We start from the raw sequence: 15,038 nt of genomic DNA, 5'->3' as shown, positions 1-15,038 counted from the left end.
ATAAGATTTATAAATATAACAGCACAGAGAATGCAGCAAGCACACAAATTATATTAAGAAACTATATTCAAGAGCTCTGAAGAGGCAGATTAAGAATTGGCAAAATAAACCGAGTGGTGGCAATGTATGCCTTTAATTCCAGCACTTGGGAGGCAGAGGCAGGAGAATGTCTGTGAGTTCAAGACCAGCCTGGTCTATGGAGTGAGTTCCAGGACAGCTAGGGCTGTTACACAGAGAAACCTTGTCTCGACTCTCCCCCCACCCCCAAAAAAGAAGACTTGACAAAATAGCCAGGCTGTGGTGGCACACGCCTTTAATCCCAGCAGCACTCAGGAGGTAGAGGCAGGCTGATCTCTGTGAGCCTGGTCTACATAATGATTTTAAGACAACCAAGAACTATATAGTTGAGACCCTGTCTTGGAAGAAAAAAGAAAAAGAATTAGGAATTGGCAAAATACAATAAATAAATAAATAAATAAATAAATAAATAAAACGTGAAGCAACAAAATTCTGGGATAACTTCATGGAAGAGGGATTCCTTGCAGGGCTCTGGCAGGAAAGGTGGCCCAGACAGCTGTAGGAGGCGGGCAGTCTTGGAGGTATCAGTGAGCAGCCCCAGGTGGTAAGAGGGAGGACTTCATTCAGACACCAGAAGGTGAGAGCTATGGGACAGGTGGGAGCAGGACCTTGCTCCCTTGGAGGCTGTAGGGAGAATGTGGTTTGTGTTGCTTCTGGTGTCACTAGGAGTCTTTGTGTTTCATCCCCATAGTCCCTACCCTCTTCATTACTACAGGGAGGTCTTGGCTTGTGTCTTCACCTTCTTGCGAGGATTCCTGCGATGATGGATTAGGCGCTGGCCCTGCTCCAGGATGTTCTCATCTTAGCTACTTACATCTGTCGCGCCCCTATTCCAAAGAAGAGCACGGTCTGAAATAATGGGGACTAGACTTGGACAGCCCACGATAGACAGGAAGTTGAGACCTAGAGAGGAAAGAGCAGTAGGACAAGAGTCTAATCACTTCCTCTTCTGGTCCCGCTTCCTTGGTCATTGTCAGGGACATGTATCGTCTCTCCAGATGTCTGTTTCCTCATCAGTGCTCATGATTTGTAAAATCTCAGAGCAAGGAACCTGGATCTTCCAAAGCAATTAATAACTCAACAGAAGCACTGTTTGGGGAATATGTAGCAAAATAAGCTAAAATGGCTAAATATTAGTTACTCGGGCAAAAGATTCCATTTTGGCTACCCACTGTGACTTGGGGCTCCCTGGAACTCCAGGCGGGGAGTCAGAAGAGATTGCTTTCGGGCTTGATGGCAAAGGCCGTGTCTGATTATCCTGCCCGTGAGTTGTTGAAGGAAATCTGGCCCGTGGATTATTATTCCTGGTCTGGGACATTTGAACGGAGAGGTCAAGGTGAGCACGAAGGGCTTTGAGCAGAAGCATTTCTGATCAAGCATCGGCTTTGCAGGAAACGAGTGAAGCTGGAGATCACCATCACATTTAAGTGAAATAGGGCAGACAGAGAAAGACAAATAGAACATGCCTTTCCTCATGCATGGAAACAAATAAGATTGGAACGTAAGAGAAGAACAAGGAGGAAGGGAGAAGGAAGGGCAAGAAGAGCCGGAAGGGAGAGAAAACACTGTAGAGGGAGACCTGGTCTGTCTTACAGCCAACATGAATTAATTTCTATAGTAAAAAATAAATCAGCAGTTAACAGTGGAGGAGCAGGACCCCCTCTTCTGTGTCTTGTGTTTTCTACATTTCCAAATAACCCTGTTGTGGTAAATCACAGTGTTGATTTACACACCTGCCCGCTCCACTAGGCAGCTCTTCTGTTCCAGTCTTCCAGTGTCCAGAGCACCCAAAAAGATGCCTGGCATGTGATGGATATTCCAGAAATGACAATTAGGGGCTGGAGGGATGGCTCAAAGGCTAAGAGCATGTACAGCCCTTGCAGAGGACCAAGGTTCCATTCCCAGCATCCACGTGGCAGTTTACAAACATCCATAGCTCCACATCCAGAGGATTTGATGCCCCTCTTTTTTTTTTTTTGGCCTTTACCTGCTCTGCACACACATGGTATACAGACATAAATGCAGAAAAACACTCAAAAAATAAATGAATCTTTAAAAAAAAGACAAACTGATAAACAGGAACCCTGGGCTGATTTGTGGGTAGGTAAAGGTTCCTCCAGTCTAAGGGGATTTCTACAAAGTCCTCGTGGTTCCTCCCTGGCTATGGCCTCAGAGCCCATCACTTCCCCTATGCTTCCTGTATGCCAATGGTGGTTCCCTGGTTTCCAAGCATGACTCCCAAGTTTCACTTCAGTAACGCTGCCCCCTTTCTCCAGACAGCAGACCGCTGTGCTTGCTGAGGGTGGGGTTCCTGCCCAGTGTTGCCTCACTGCTAGAGAGCCTCCTCCTGGAAGCAATGGGGATTCTCTGGAGCCCTTCAAGAGAGTGCAGGGAGGAGGATGGAGGACAAGAGACAGGGCTGCTCTGCTCGATTCTGCGCACAATACACTTCAGAAGTTGGATGATGACTTTTGGAGCGCTGATGTTTAGTTCTTGCTGGTTCTAATACCAAAGTAAAGTAGGGAACTTCCCAAAGCTGGAGACTAAGTCCTGGAGGGATTGGTGTGGTTTGAGAAGCTACTCCACTTCCATGCTGAGGAAGGATCAGATAAGAGCCATGACTCAACACAGAGAGAGGCTCAGGAGATCTGCTCTTGAACTGTCAATAATAAGAGGGAGAGGCCAGACAAGAGATGAGCAACACCGGTGGAGGAGAGAGGAGAGATCCCAGGAAAAGTCTCCTTTCTGCACTAGGCAGGCATGGGAGGCCATTTAAAAAATACCAGCAGTCTCTATGGCTGTCGTGCCCGAGACCTCTTTGAACCATGCTCTTGGCAAACTCAATGCAAGTGCCATGGGGTGGCATGCTGAAACCTGGCCAGATGCTTCTAGACTGTAGGTACGGCCAGCATCTATGACCCAACCTTACAAAGGGGCATGAAAGTCCTCTGTGAGCCAGAGGAAGGAACAGTTAGGCTAGCAAGGAGCCTGGACTGCAGCAGACTCCATCCTGTATGTCGCTCTCTTCCCTTTCTTTACTCTTCCTTACTTAACACCAGGGTCAGATTAGCCGGCCAGCTCTGGCCTCCTTTGCTTTTGTCCTCCATCTCCGTCTTTCTGTTGTTCACTTTTCCCTTTTCAAAGCACACAGACTTTCCCTGGTTTGTATGAGTTCTGTGTCTCAGCCTCCTGAGATCCGGAGGGCTGTACATTATCTGAGTGTATGCATTTACTGATGTCTTCATTTTACTTCTTCCAAAACTGACTCATCTCTCCTGCTGGTCCCTCTTTTACTCATATTTCCCCTCTTCCTTTTCTCCCTCTATCAACCCAATACTAATCACTAGTCTTACGCTGTTTTCCCCCCACACTTTCCGCAGTACTTACTCTACACAGTATTATCTGTGCTCCTTTATTACTTCTCTCTCTCTCTCTCTCTCTCTTTCTCTCTCTCTCTCATTCCTGAGCCTTATATCTTAGACAGTGACGTTATCTCTGAACTTCTATCGTAAATGAACAGCTTTCCTGCAGGGGCAGTGTCTTATGTGTCTTAGCTGAGAACTCCGTGTAGGACCCATGACCTTCTCTTCTGTTCGCTCTAGGGCAGCAATTGAAGAGAAATATGGCAAAGACCTGTTGAATCTCTCCAGGAAGAAGCCATGTGGACAGTCCGAGATCAAGTAGGTACTAGTGTCCTTCTGACTCTAGGCTACCATTGCCCAGAGCCCCGTTGTCTCAGCAAGTGCAACCAAGTGACAGTTGCAGTATTTTTATTTTTTTTTTTTAGTCTGAATCTGAAAACAAATCTAGAATCTTTATTACTTTTCTTTAAACAATTGCTGGGACCGGAATCAAAGACAAATAGAAGGCACAGTTTTGCTCAGTTATGTTATCGGATTTGGGGTTTGTTTTCTTGTGGGGATTTTGTCCTTTTTTTCTTTTACAAATACAAATAAAACATGAAAAACTCTACCTCAAAATAATCTAACAGTTCAACAAAAATCCTTAGCTGTGGTCTAGACATTGACAGGCTATGTCACAACTTAAAATCCAATGGCAAAAACAGAGGTTTAGAACTGTTTGGTAATCACATGTCAAAAGAACAAGGTTCTGGAAACACCTTTTATTCAGTTAGCCACACCAGCACGGACCCAGTGGCAGTTGCCAAAAGGTAATTTTTCCACACCAGACAGAAGACGTGACTCTTGACAGATAATATGGATTTTTCCTGCTTCCAAAATGTTTATCAAGCCGGGCGATGGTGGCGCACGCCTTTAATCCCAGCACTCGGGAGGCAGAGGCAGGCGGATCTCTGTGAGTTCGAGACCAGCCTGGTCTACAGAGCGAGTTCCAGGACAGGCTCCAAAGCCACAGAGAAACCCTGTCTCAAAAAAAACAAAACAAAAAAACAAACAAACAAAAAAAAAAAAAACAAAATGTTTATCAAATCCTGTGTCTCCCAACAAATGAAACATCCATTGTCAGTGAAAGCGAGATGCACTCCTGTGGGGAATGGCTGTTCAACTCCAGTCTGTATCTTCTGCGTGAGCAGGAAAAGAGTCTCCCCTCCTCTTCTTTAAAAACCTACTCCTCCTAAAGTATCGTTCCGGAAAACTGGAAGTGAAGGACTAAAAGGTCAGGGGAGGAAAGGAGAGTGGGGGGCACACACCATGAACACAAGCGAAATGAAAATTGTACAAACTCGAGCAGTTTATAATAGACTACTCCGAGACACCAAAGGCTGGTTGAAGAAACCACCGCTCTGCAGGAGCCAGGGCTGTGTGCTGCTGTGTGGAGATCGGGGCCAAGCAATTCACTGCCGTGGAGTTGTGATCCCCCTGCCCACACCAAAGCCTGCTTTCTGCACCATGCCTCCGCGGGGAGGGCCTCTCATCCCACCACTTGGCCCACCACGGGGGCCTCCTGGTCCACGAAGACGGTTATCCCTGCGGTCGCCTTCCCTGGCAGCTCGAGTCTTCTTCTCCTCCACATTCAGACGGACCGTGCCTCGGAACATGATGGGCCTGTTGTTAAGGACCTTTTGAACAGGCTCAGAATCGTCAAACCCAACAAAACCGAAGTTGGGTAACTTCCCGCCACTGTTAATGTGCAGCTCCACCACGTTCCGGTAATTTTGGAAAAAAATCCTTCAGTTCCGACTTGTCAGCCTCATGTGGCAGGTTCCCGATGAAGAGCTGGTGACTGTCAGGGTGCCTCACCATCCTTCGAGGTTCCACATCTCCTGCTTCCCCAGCCTCGCGCATTGACCGGGGTCCCCTCTGAGGAGGGATATTGATCCGTTGCTCTCGAACTCTCTGGTCTCTCTGAGGCCTTTGTGGTAGATTCTGTGACTCAGGCTTAGATTCTGGGCGGGGCTGTGAAGGCGGCACTTTAACCACATGAGGTGGTGTCCCTGTCACTGGAACAGCCCCGCTGGGAGGAAGGTTCTTACTAGTCACAGATGCCCAGGAAAACGTCCTCAGGTCTTCCTGCGCTGGGCAACATCCACTGGGGCCGGGGAAGTGCTCTTCTGCATATCCTCGGGAGCAGCTTCCTCCACTGGTGGCTCAGGCTTGTCCTCTTGGATGTCAGGCACGGGTTCTGGTTCTGCCTCCGGCTCCGGTTCTGGCTCTGGCTCCACAACAGGCTCCTCTAAATGCTCCTCCAAGTCATTGCTGACAGCCTCATCATAGAACGTTCCAGAATCATCAGGCACCACCTCAGGTGTTTGTTGTCTTTCTTCAGATTCTTCTACTTCTTCCTCAGATTCCTCCTGAGGTTCAGTGACAAAGCCACCAAAGACCTCATCTTGATATCTGAAGATGTCGTTGTGAACATAGAATTTGTTGGCCACAGAGCCCTCAGGAGCAAGAACAAAGGTCTGCATGAACCTCCGCAGAGCCTAGTTATTATTGGACAGCAGCCCCATCACTTGGACCACCACCCCGTCATTCAGAGTGGCATGAGCATCCACGTGGCGGATCTTGGTGTGACAGTTGGTGAAGTTTTGTGACATCACTTTCCTGTGGATTTCCTTCTGCCCATAGACTGCATCCGCTGGCTTCCCGTTGGAGTCCAAGCCCCCGTGGGCATAGGAAGAGTTCTTTCCATAAAATCTGTGCAGCATGTCCGGGGCTTGGTTCAGCAAGGTGTAGTACTGTCGCACAAACTCCCGCCCGACCAGCAGGGGACTAGGCTTCTCCATAACTATTGCTTTGGTCGATTCAACCTGCGCGGCTGAGCGGGAGGACCGGGCTGTTGCGCGGGAGTAGGTGGCTGCGTCCCTCGCGCAAGTTATAATTTTTTTTTCTTGTTTCCAATTGTGAAAACGCTGTGTCTTTTTCATGGATCTGAATGGGACACAGGATCTGTGGTTCCAAGTTACCACAAGTTTTTCAGTGCAGTCTGAAGAATGCTAAGCTACAGATTTAGGTTAAAGTGGCCCTGGACAAGGGCACCTGCTTCCCTGACAGACATGAACACAGACCCTTGCGGAAGTGTCACACTGAGATCCAACATTTAGTTCATAATGCACACACACACACACAGGCACGCACACACACGCATATATACGCACACATGAAAGTTACTGTGAATATGATTCAACAATGCAATAGATAACAGAATTATATATATTATATGTATATATATATATTCAGTGCTGTAATGAACAGATCTAAAGACCTCAAGTATGTGGGATATGTTTATAAAGCAGTGAATTAAAAGTGAGGAGATTTTTAGAAATGTTCTAGAAATTTTGAAAAAGAATCAGATATGAATGAAACCCTCTGGGGCTGGTGCCAAGGTTAGGGAGATTTCAGAGCTGGTGGGATGGCTCTGTGGTTGGAGCCCTTGCTGCCAAGTGTGACGACTATAGTTCAGCTCCCCAGAACCTGTGTAAATGCTACCTGTCATTCCAGCCTTAGAAGGTGGAGACTGAGAGCCCCAGAGTTAACTGGATAGTGAGACTAGCCCTAGTGGTGAGCTCTCAGTTTGATTGAGAGACCCCGCCTCCGAGAATAAAGTAGGGGAGAGATAGAGAATGATTCCCAGCACCAACTTCAGCCTTGGTCTTTACATGCCCATGCACGTGCACTCACATACATGCCACACATGTGGAGACATGTGTGTTCACACACATGCACAACACACATGAAAATGGAATAAAAAGGTGTTAAGGGTGTAGTTAGGAGAAAGAAGTTCACGAGATATATGTGTGGCTGTAGCTGGCAGCAACGCATCCTTCTTAAGAAGAACTGAGAGGAGACTGTAAGTGCACCACTCCAGAAGGGCGGTTAGGATGCGAGGCAGTGGCTATGTTACTTACCACAGTGCACACAGATTTCAAAATATCATGTTGCACATGGCAAATATGCACACGTTTATTTTTCAATTAAAAGATAAAATTTTAAAAAGGAGTAAGCTTGTCCTACAGTTTCTAATCAGTAAGTCTATGCACACACTTTTAATCCCAGCCCTCGGGAGCAGAGGCAGGTGGATCTCTGTATGTTCGAGGTAGCATGGTGATATGAGCCTGCAATCCTCTCACGTGCAGTGGAGGTCAGAGCCTTAGGAGTTTAAGGCTGGCTTCAGCTGCATAGCAAGCCTGGCTATGTGAGATGCTGTCTCGACTCCCAGGCACACACTCTAAGGACACTCACCCAAGGTGTGAACTAGGATTTGAGCTCTCTCTTTAACTGCCTTGCTTCCATATTCAAACGACAACTTGTTCTTATGAGAAAGGGATCAAATCCCTATATTGCTGCTGGGGAAGAGAGAATGCAGAGGCTTTGCTCTATCCGAGGCAGACAGTGCAGAACTGTTTATGCCTGGGATTGAGGAGGTTGCTCTTAAGAAGTTTCCTTTTTTACTGTTTTCTGAAGCTCAAGGGCAAAAGTGAACCTGGAGTCCCATGTAAAGATGTAGGCAAAGAGAAGCACGTGAAAACGTTATAATAAATTTATATACTTGACTTCCGGTATTGAAATTGTATATGTACTTGTTTTTCAGTACCTTGAAGAGAGCCCTCGAGGTCTTCAAGCAGCGTAAGTTAATTTTTTAAACATGTGTTTTATTTTATGTGTCTGGGTGTTTTGCCTGCATCTATGTCTGTGTACCATGTGTGTGCCTGGTGCCCACAGAAGCCAGAAGAGGACATCAGATCCTCTTGAACTGGAGTTACAGTGGCTGTCAATACCACGTGGATGCTGGGAGTCGAGTATGGGTTCTCCGGCCAGTCTTCTTATTGCTCAGCCATCACTCCAACCCCTCGTGCAAAACTGTGTTTTCTGTTGCTGCTAAGCTCTGTGTCCTCCTTCTGAGGCATGCTCTGTTCTCAGCAGTAGTTTAGCATTGGGTGGAAAGGTTTAGCACAACTGTAAGGTGAGAAGTGGCTCCGCAGAGCAGACTTGAGCTAGACACCTCACATCTGCCTGCCACTTGGGTAGTTGTGGTTAGCACAGAGTCCTGGGCCCTTCTGAGTTTCTGACTCAGGGAGTTTGGAGTAGGGCCTGAGATTCTGTGTGTTCTTGAGTTCCAAATGGGAAGAACACCATGCAGGAACACTCTGTCCTGCTTTGTTTTTAACTCAGAGATATCATTCCGTGAGTGCTGGTCTGTACCTCACCTGATTCTGACAGACTCACCCAATGTCTTGTGTGTTCGTGTGTGACTTTTCTCTCCCCAGGGACACTTCCACAGGACCTCAGTCGCTAGGGCAATGCTGGAACTGTCTTGCCATGTCTCCCAGATTTCCAGATGTTTTCGTCATTTTTATGTGGAAGAAATCTGTATTTTTTAGTGTGTGCATCATGTGTATAAGAGTAGATGATGTAGAGGTCAGAGCACAACCTTGGGCGCTTTTAGCCTTGTCGAAGCAGGCTCTCTCCTGTTTTTACTAACATACTCCAGGCTAGCTGACTGGCAAGCCTCTGGGAATTTCTCCACTCAGTGCTTCCCGTCTCACTGGGAGTTCTAGATCTCAGCTGTGCGGCACACATATGACCTTTGTCATGGTCCTAGGAATCTAACTTAAGTTGTCAGACTTGCTCGGCCAGTGGTTATAGCCAATGGCCTCAGCTCTACAAGACATTTTTGATTACGACAGTCTTCAGAGAACTTATCACCTGGTCATTCTTTCCTCCTATTGTCGTTTGGCACGTGGGCCACCCACCACTCCCCTAGACCTGCTCTCTCAATGGGTATCAGCAATCTTTCTCCAGCCCAGAGTGTGCTGGGCCTCATGGACTTTTCTCTCCCACTTTGGCATGTCCACTAGTGTTGTCCTTATTTGGTTGTGAATTTGACTGGGAATTACATCATCAGATTTTTATTAGTTAGTTACAGTAATGTGTTCATAACCAGGATCTGGGAGGTCTGGGTTGAGACATGTCGTGTTGCTCTTCAGGGAGTCCTGCCCAGCTCAGTGTTCCCTAGGGTTTCTGCTTCTGGGGCTTTTTGTCTTTCCTCATAGAGGATTTCCAGGTGAAAGGTGTCAAAAGGCACAGTGTGTATGACTTATACTTGAAGTGTTTTGTGTTTGGCTGAGTGCTCTCCCATCAGAACCTCTGCTATCTGTTTCCTCTTCTGTCACACAAGAGTGTGGCTGTGTCATAACACAGGAGATTTCTGACCCATTCATCACTTGAGAGGATCCCCCCCCCCCCCCGTAGCAACTAAGCAATCTTGTCTGCAGCAGAAAATAGCCAGTGTCCTCTAGTCCAGTTCAACTGGAAGTGATCAGATCCTGCGGCCTGAAGGCTCAGTTCCCACCTTAGATTCCTGCCCCAAGGCTCCTAGACCTGCTAGACTTGTGCCCACTAACGGGCTGAGGGTCAGGTTCCCACAACCCCCATCTGGTTCAATTCATTTACTCCAGTAGCTCCAAGAATTCAGGGAAAGAGTTACCCTTCCTGGTTTATAATAAAGGGTTTTTCAAAGGCAGTGGGTTAAGGCGAGGGGGCGGAAGAGGGGCATGAGGAGTTTTTAAGTCCTCTCTGAGCACACTCTCTAGGAATGGACTCAGCAGGCTTCAGCCACGCCATTCTGTTGGTATGAGCAACACCCAATAATCTCCACACGCTTGGCTATTAGGAAGCTCCCACAGCCCTGTCCGTTTTGATTTTTATGGAGCCTTCATTGGATAGGCTCGTTAACAGACTGAGTGGGAAAGCCAGCCAGGCTCTTCAGAGTCTTCCAGGTCTCTGGAGGATTAGGTCTACCTGCAGGGCATGGGGTGGGGCTCCTCCGGAGGGAACTGGGTCCTGTGAGCTACTGCCAGACAAGATGAAGAATTTCTTTATGGCCTACTAAAGGCAGAGGCGGATTGGTTTCACAATATTCCTTGGGCAGGGGTCACAAAAGCAGTGGGATGAAGCCAAACTGTATGCGCTATACACCATAGGTGTAAAAGCCGCATAAAGAAACACTTCTTTCACCCTCTCCATAGACAATGCCCTCTTTTCTCTTCAATTGATGCCTCCGCCTCACAAGTGCTGGGATTAAAAGTGTACACAAACCACACCCAGCCTAATTTGAGCAAAATGCTTTTTCTTTCCTTCTTTCCTTTCTGTTATAAGGAAAAATAACCTTAAGAGGCTAAAAGGTTGCACGAATGTTTGATATATGTTTAGGCTCGTGAGAGACCAGAGATAGAAAGCACCCAGAGACCATGAAAAGAGCTAGAGAATCAAATTTGATGATTCCTTTTTATTTTTTATGTGCATTGGTGTTTTGCTTGCTTGTGCTCAGCTGATTTCTCCACTTTTAAGATCAGGATCTCTTGACTGGGGAATGGTGCTGCCCACTGTAGGTTGGATCTTCCTGCATCAATTAACTTAAGACAACCACCTGCAGACACACCCACGGGCCATCCCTCATTGAAATTCCTTTCCAGGTGCTTCTAGGCTGTGCCAAGTTGACAATTAAAACTGGCATCTATCTCAGGACGTAAGGTTATTGACTGACCTTGGCTGCACCCTCCTGCCCCCCCCCCCAGTCCTGGGCATACAATTGGTTTTAGTAACAGTTGCTAGAGACTAAGCTAAAGATTTAGCTTTGAACTGGGTGGTGGTGGCAGAGTCAGGCAGATCTCTAAGTTTAAAGAGAGCCTGGTCTATAGAGCCCAGGATAGCCAGGACTACGCAGAGAAACCATGTCTCAAAAAAAAAAAAAAAGACAACATTGGTCTTGATCAGGCATAACAAGGACCTCAATGAGTGTTGGTGGCCATGAGAATTATTCTTAATTTTCTTTCTCGCTCCAGATTTGTAAGTATAGTTTTGAATCATTGTGTGTATTTGGATTTAGACACATGTGGGTCTTGACTTTATTTGCAATATTCTTTACAGAGGTAGACAATGTAGCCCAGTGTCACATCCAGCTTGCGCAGACTCTAAGAGAAGAGGCCAAGAGGATGGAAGAATTCAGGGAAAAGCAAAAGCTGCAGCGGAAAAAGGTTAGTTTGTATCTCCTTTCTTCTGCAGAAAAAGGTTAGTTTGGGGTGTGTGTTACCATATCTCCTCTCTTCTGCAGAAAAAGGTTAGTTTGGGGTGTGTGTTACCATATCTCCTCTCTTCTGCAGAAAAAGGTTAGTTTGGGGTGTGTGTTACCATATCTCCTCTCTTCTGCAGAAAAAGGTTAGTTTGGGGTGTGTGTTACCATATCTCCTCTCTTCTGCAGAAAAAGGTTAGTTTGGGGTGTGTGTTACCATATCTCCTCTCTTCTGCAGAAAAAGGTTAGTTTGGGGTGTGTGTTACCATATCTCCTCTCTTCTGCAGAAAAAGGTTAGTTTGGGGTGTGTGTTACCATATCTCCTCTCTTCTGCAGAAAAAGGTTAGTTTGGGGTGTGTGTTACCATATCTCCTCTCTTCTGCAGAAAAAGGTTAGTTTGGGGTGTGTGTTACCATATCTCATCTCTTCTGCAGAAAAAGGTTAGTTTGGGGTGTGTGTTACCATATCTCCTCTCTTCTGCAGAAAAAGGTTAGTTTGGGGTGTGTGTTACCATATCTCCTCTCTTCTGCAGAAAAAGGTTAGTTTGGGGTGTGTGTTACCATATCTCCTCTCTTCTGCAGAAAAAGGTTAGTTTGGGGTGTGTGTTACCATATCTCCTCTCTTCTGCAGAAAAAGGTTAGTTTGGGGTGTGTGTTACCATATCTCCTCTCTTCTGCAGAAAAAGGTTAGTTTGGGGTGTGTGTTACCATATCTCCTCTCTTCTGCAGAAAAAGGTTAGTTTGGGGTGTGTGTTACCATATCTCCTCTCTTCTGCAGAAAAAGGTTAGTTTGGGGTGTGTGTTACCATATCTCCTCTCTTCTGCAGAAAAAGGTTAGTTTGGGGTGTGTGTTACCATATCTCCTCTCTTCTGCAGAAAAAGGTTAGTTTGGGGTGTGTGTTACCATATCTCCTCTCTTCTGCAGAAAAAGGTTAGTTTGGGGTGTGTGTTACCATATCTCCTCTCTTCTGCAGAAAAAGGTTAGTTTGGGGTGTGTGTTACCATATCTCCTCTCTTCTGCAGAAAAAGGTTAGTTTGGGGTGTGTGTTACCATATCTCCTCTCTTCTGCAGAAAAAGGTTAGTTTGGGGTGTGTGTTACCATATCTCCTCTCTTCTGCAGAAAAAGGTTAGTTTGGGGTGTGTGTTACCATATCTCCTCTCTTCTGCAGAAAAAGGTTAGTTTGGGGTGTGTGTTACCATATCTCCTCTCTTCTGCAGAAAAAGGTTAGTTTGGGGTGTGTGTTACCATATCTCCTCTCTTCTGCAGAAAAAGGTTAGTTTGGGGTGTGTGTTACCATATCTCCTCTCTTCTGCAGAAAAAGGTTAGTTTGGGGTGTGTGTTACCATATCTCCTCTCTTCTGCAGAAAAAGGTTAGTTTGGGGTATGTGTTACCATATCTCCTCTCTTCTGCAGAAAAAGGTTAGTTTGGGGTGTGTGTTACCATATCTCCTTTCTTCTGCAGAAAAAGGTTAGTTTGGGGTGTGTGTTACCATATCTCCTTTCTTCTGCAGAAAAAGGTTAGTTTGGGGTGTGTGTTACCATATCTCCTTTCTTCTGCAGAAAAAGGTTAGTTTGGGGTGTGTGTTACCATATCTCCTCTCTTCTGCAGAAAAAGGTTAGTTTGGGGTGTGTGTTACCATATCTCCTCTCTTCTGCAGAAAATCTCAGGCACTTCTGTTGCTAAATTGCTCAACTTGCTGGCCATAGTGGCATACACTTTCAATCCCAGCATTTGGGAGGCAGAGGCAGGAGGATCTCTGTGAGTTGGAGGCCAGCCTGGTCTACAGTGTGAGTTCCCAGACAGCCAGAGCTCATGGTATGACCTTGTCTCAAATGACAGCAGCAGCAGCAGCAGCAACAGCAACAACAACAAAACCCTGCACAGCTTGGTTCCCACCCCCAATACAATCATAACCTTTTTCTGACCCGAGAAATTACATATTGGAGATTCCATGTAGAGACTCAATATTAGAGCGTATGCCCATGCACTCCAGGTCACTTTTCCTTTAAAAAAAACTGCAGGAATGCTGGACAAATAGTTCAGTCAATAAAATGCTTCCCATACAAGCCTGAGGCCAGAACCTGGGCAAAATTCTTACAGGATTCAGTGGTTCTGTTTCTGTGTATCTTCTTTTCAGATCTGCTGCCCCTGTCAAGACAGTGGCTGGAGCTCTCTCTACTCCCATCAGTGGCATCAAGCACAGCCTAGCTAGTGAGCATCCAGATCACAGTCCTCCTCTGCAAGGCAGCAGGGACTGAAGAGCTGGGGTGGGAGGCAGACTCACACTTCCTTTGAAGTTCATAACGGAATGGAATAATCCTACTTATAACCAGAGAAACTGGCCCTGGGGAATTCAAGTTGTTTCATCTTCAAAGCAGCTCTGGAACGGTCCTATTCTATTTGAAGATGTATTAATTTTCATTTTATGTGCATGTATGTTTGTCTGCATGCATGCGAGTGCATCACATGTGTACCTGGTGCCTGTGGTGCCAGAAGAGGGTATCCATCCCTGGGAACTGAAGTTACAGACAGTTGTGAGCCATCATGTGGGTGCTGGGAACTGAACCCAGGTCTTCTGAAAGAGCAACCAGTGCTGTTAACTGCTGAGCCATCTCTCCAACACCCACAAGACTCTTTTACATTGATGGGATTTATTCTACATATATTAAAGGTGATGGGAGTGAATAAGTTATTATGATAAGCCGGACGGTGGTGGCGCATGCCTTTAATTCCAGTACTTGGGAGGCAGAGGCAGGCGAATCTCTGTGAGTTTAAGACCAGTCTGGTCTACAGAATGAGTTCTCGGACAGGCTCCACAGAGAAACCTCGCTAAAAAAAAGAAAAGAAAAGAAAAGAAAAAAGAAAAAGAAAAGTGTGTGTCTCCGTTTCTCACATTTGCCATCATTTCATGAGCTGCTTTTCCCTTTATTAGAGACACAGTCTCGCGAAGCCCAGGCTGACCTCCAGCTCACCGTATAGCTGAGTCTCTGGCCTCCACCGGCTGAGTACCAGGACTGTGGACATGTGCTGCTACACCTGGCTTAAGAGCTACTCCTTGCACACTGCCACCTCTTCCTATTTCTCAGCCGGTGCTTGTGCAGTGTCTCTGAGTGTGGAAGGACAGACACAGACGGTTAAGGAACACTGCCTCAGACACTTTCACATGTTCTCTCAAGCTTGTGTATCACACTTGAGGTTGCAGCTGAACCAAAGCCTTTTTCCAGGCAGAGTTATCGTGGATGTTGTCCTCGTTAGATAACAGATTCTTTTGTTTGACATTACCAAGTCTGCCATCTCTTAAGGAAATACAGATGGATATATTCTTTGAGACAGGGTCTCCCTGGGGAGTTCTGTATATCTATATAATTCTCTGTATCTCTAGCCTGGTCTCTAACTCACGGAGATCCTTCATCTCTGCCTCCCAGGTGCTGGGATTAAAGGTGTGTACCACTGTGCCTGGCACCAGGT

General features: G+C 46.4%; 1 protein-coding gene and 1 pseudogene across 1 annotated transcript in view; one reads left to right on the top strand and one right to left on the bottom strand.

Moving 5' to 3' along the window:
* Pstpip2 (proline-serine-threonine phosphatase interacting protein 2) overlaps window positions 1-15,038 on the top strand; it is a 78,525-nt gene that overhangs the window by 46,687 nt on the left and 16,800 nt on the right. Inside the window, exons 3-5 of the mRNA XM_041640889.1 lie at window positions 3,681-3,758; window positions 8,089-8,123; window positions 11,427-11,533. Coding sequence (XP_041496823.1) covers window positions 3,681-3,758; window positions 8,089-8,123; window positions 11,427-11,533 — 220 coding nt within the window. The remainder of the gene's footprint in view (window positions 1-3,680; window positions 3,759-8,088; window positions 8,124-11,426; window positions 11,534-15,038) is intronic.
* Window positions 4,892-6,424, bottom strand: LOC121440115 (annotated as a pseudogene).

The sequence above is a fragment of the Microtus oregoni genome, unplaced genomic scaffold (assembly GCF_018167655.1).
Source record: "Microtus oregoni isolate MIOR12 unplaced genomic scaffold, Mior012 000065F_ref0000479, whole genome shotgun sequence".
Classification (NCBI taxonomy): Eukaryota; Metazoa; Chordata; class Mammalia; order Rodentia; family Cricetidae; genus Microtus; species Microtus oregoni.
The sequence above is the reverse complement of the archived record's forward strand: the minus strand, read 5'-3'. Positions and strand labels throughout refer to the sequence as shown.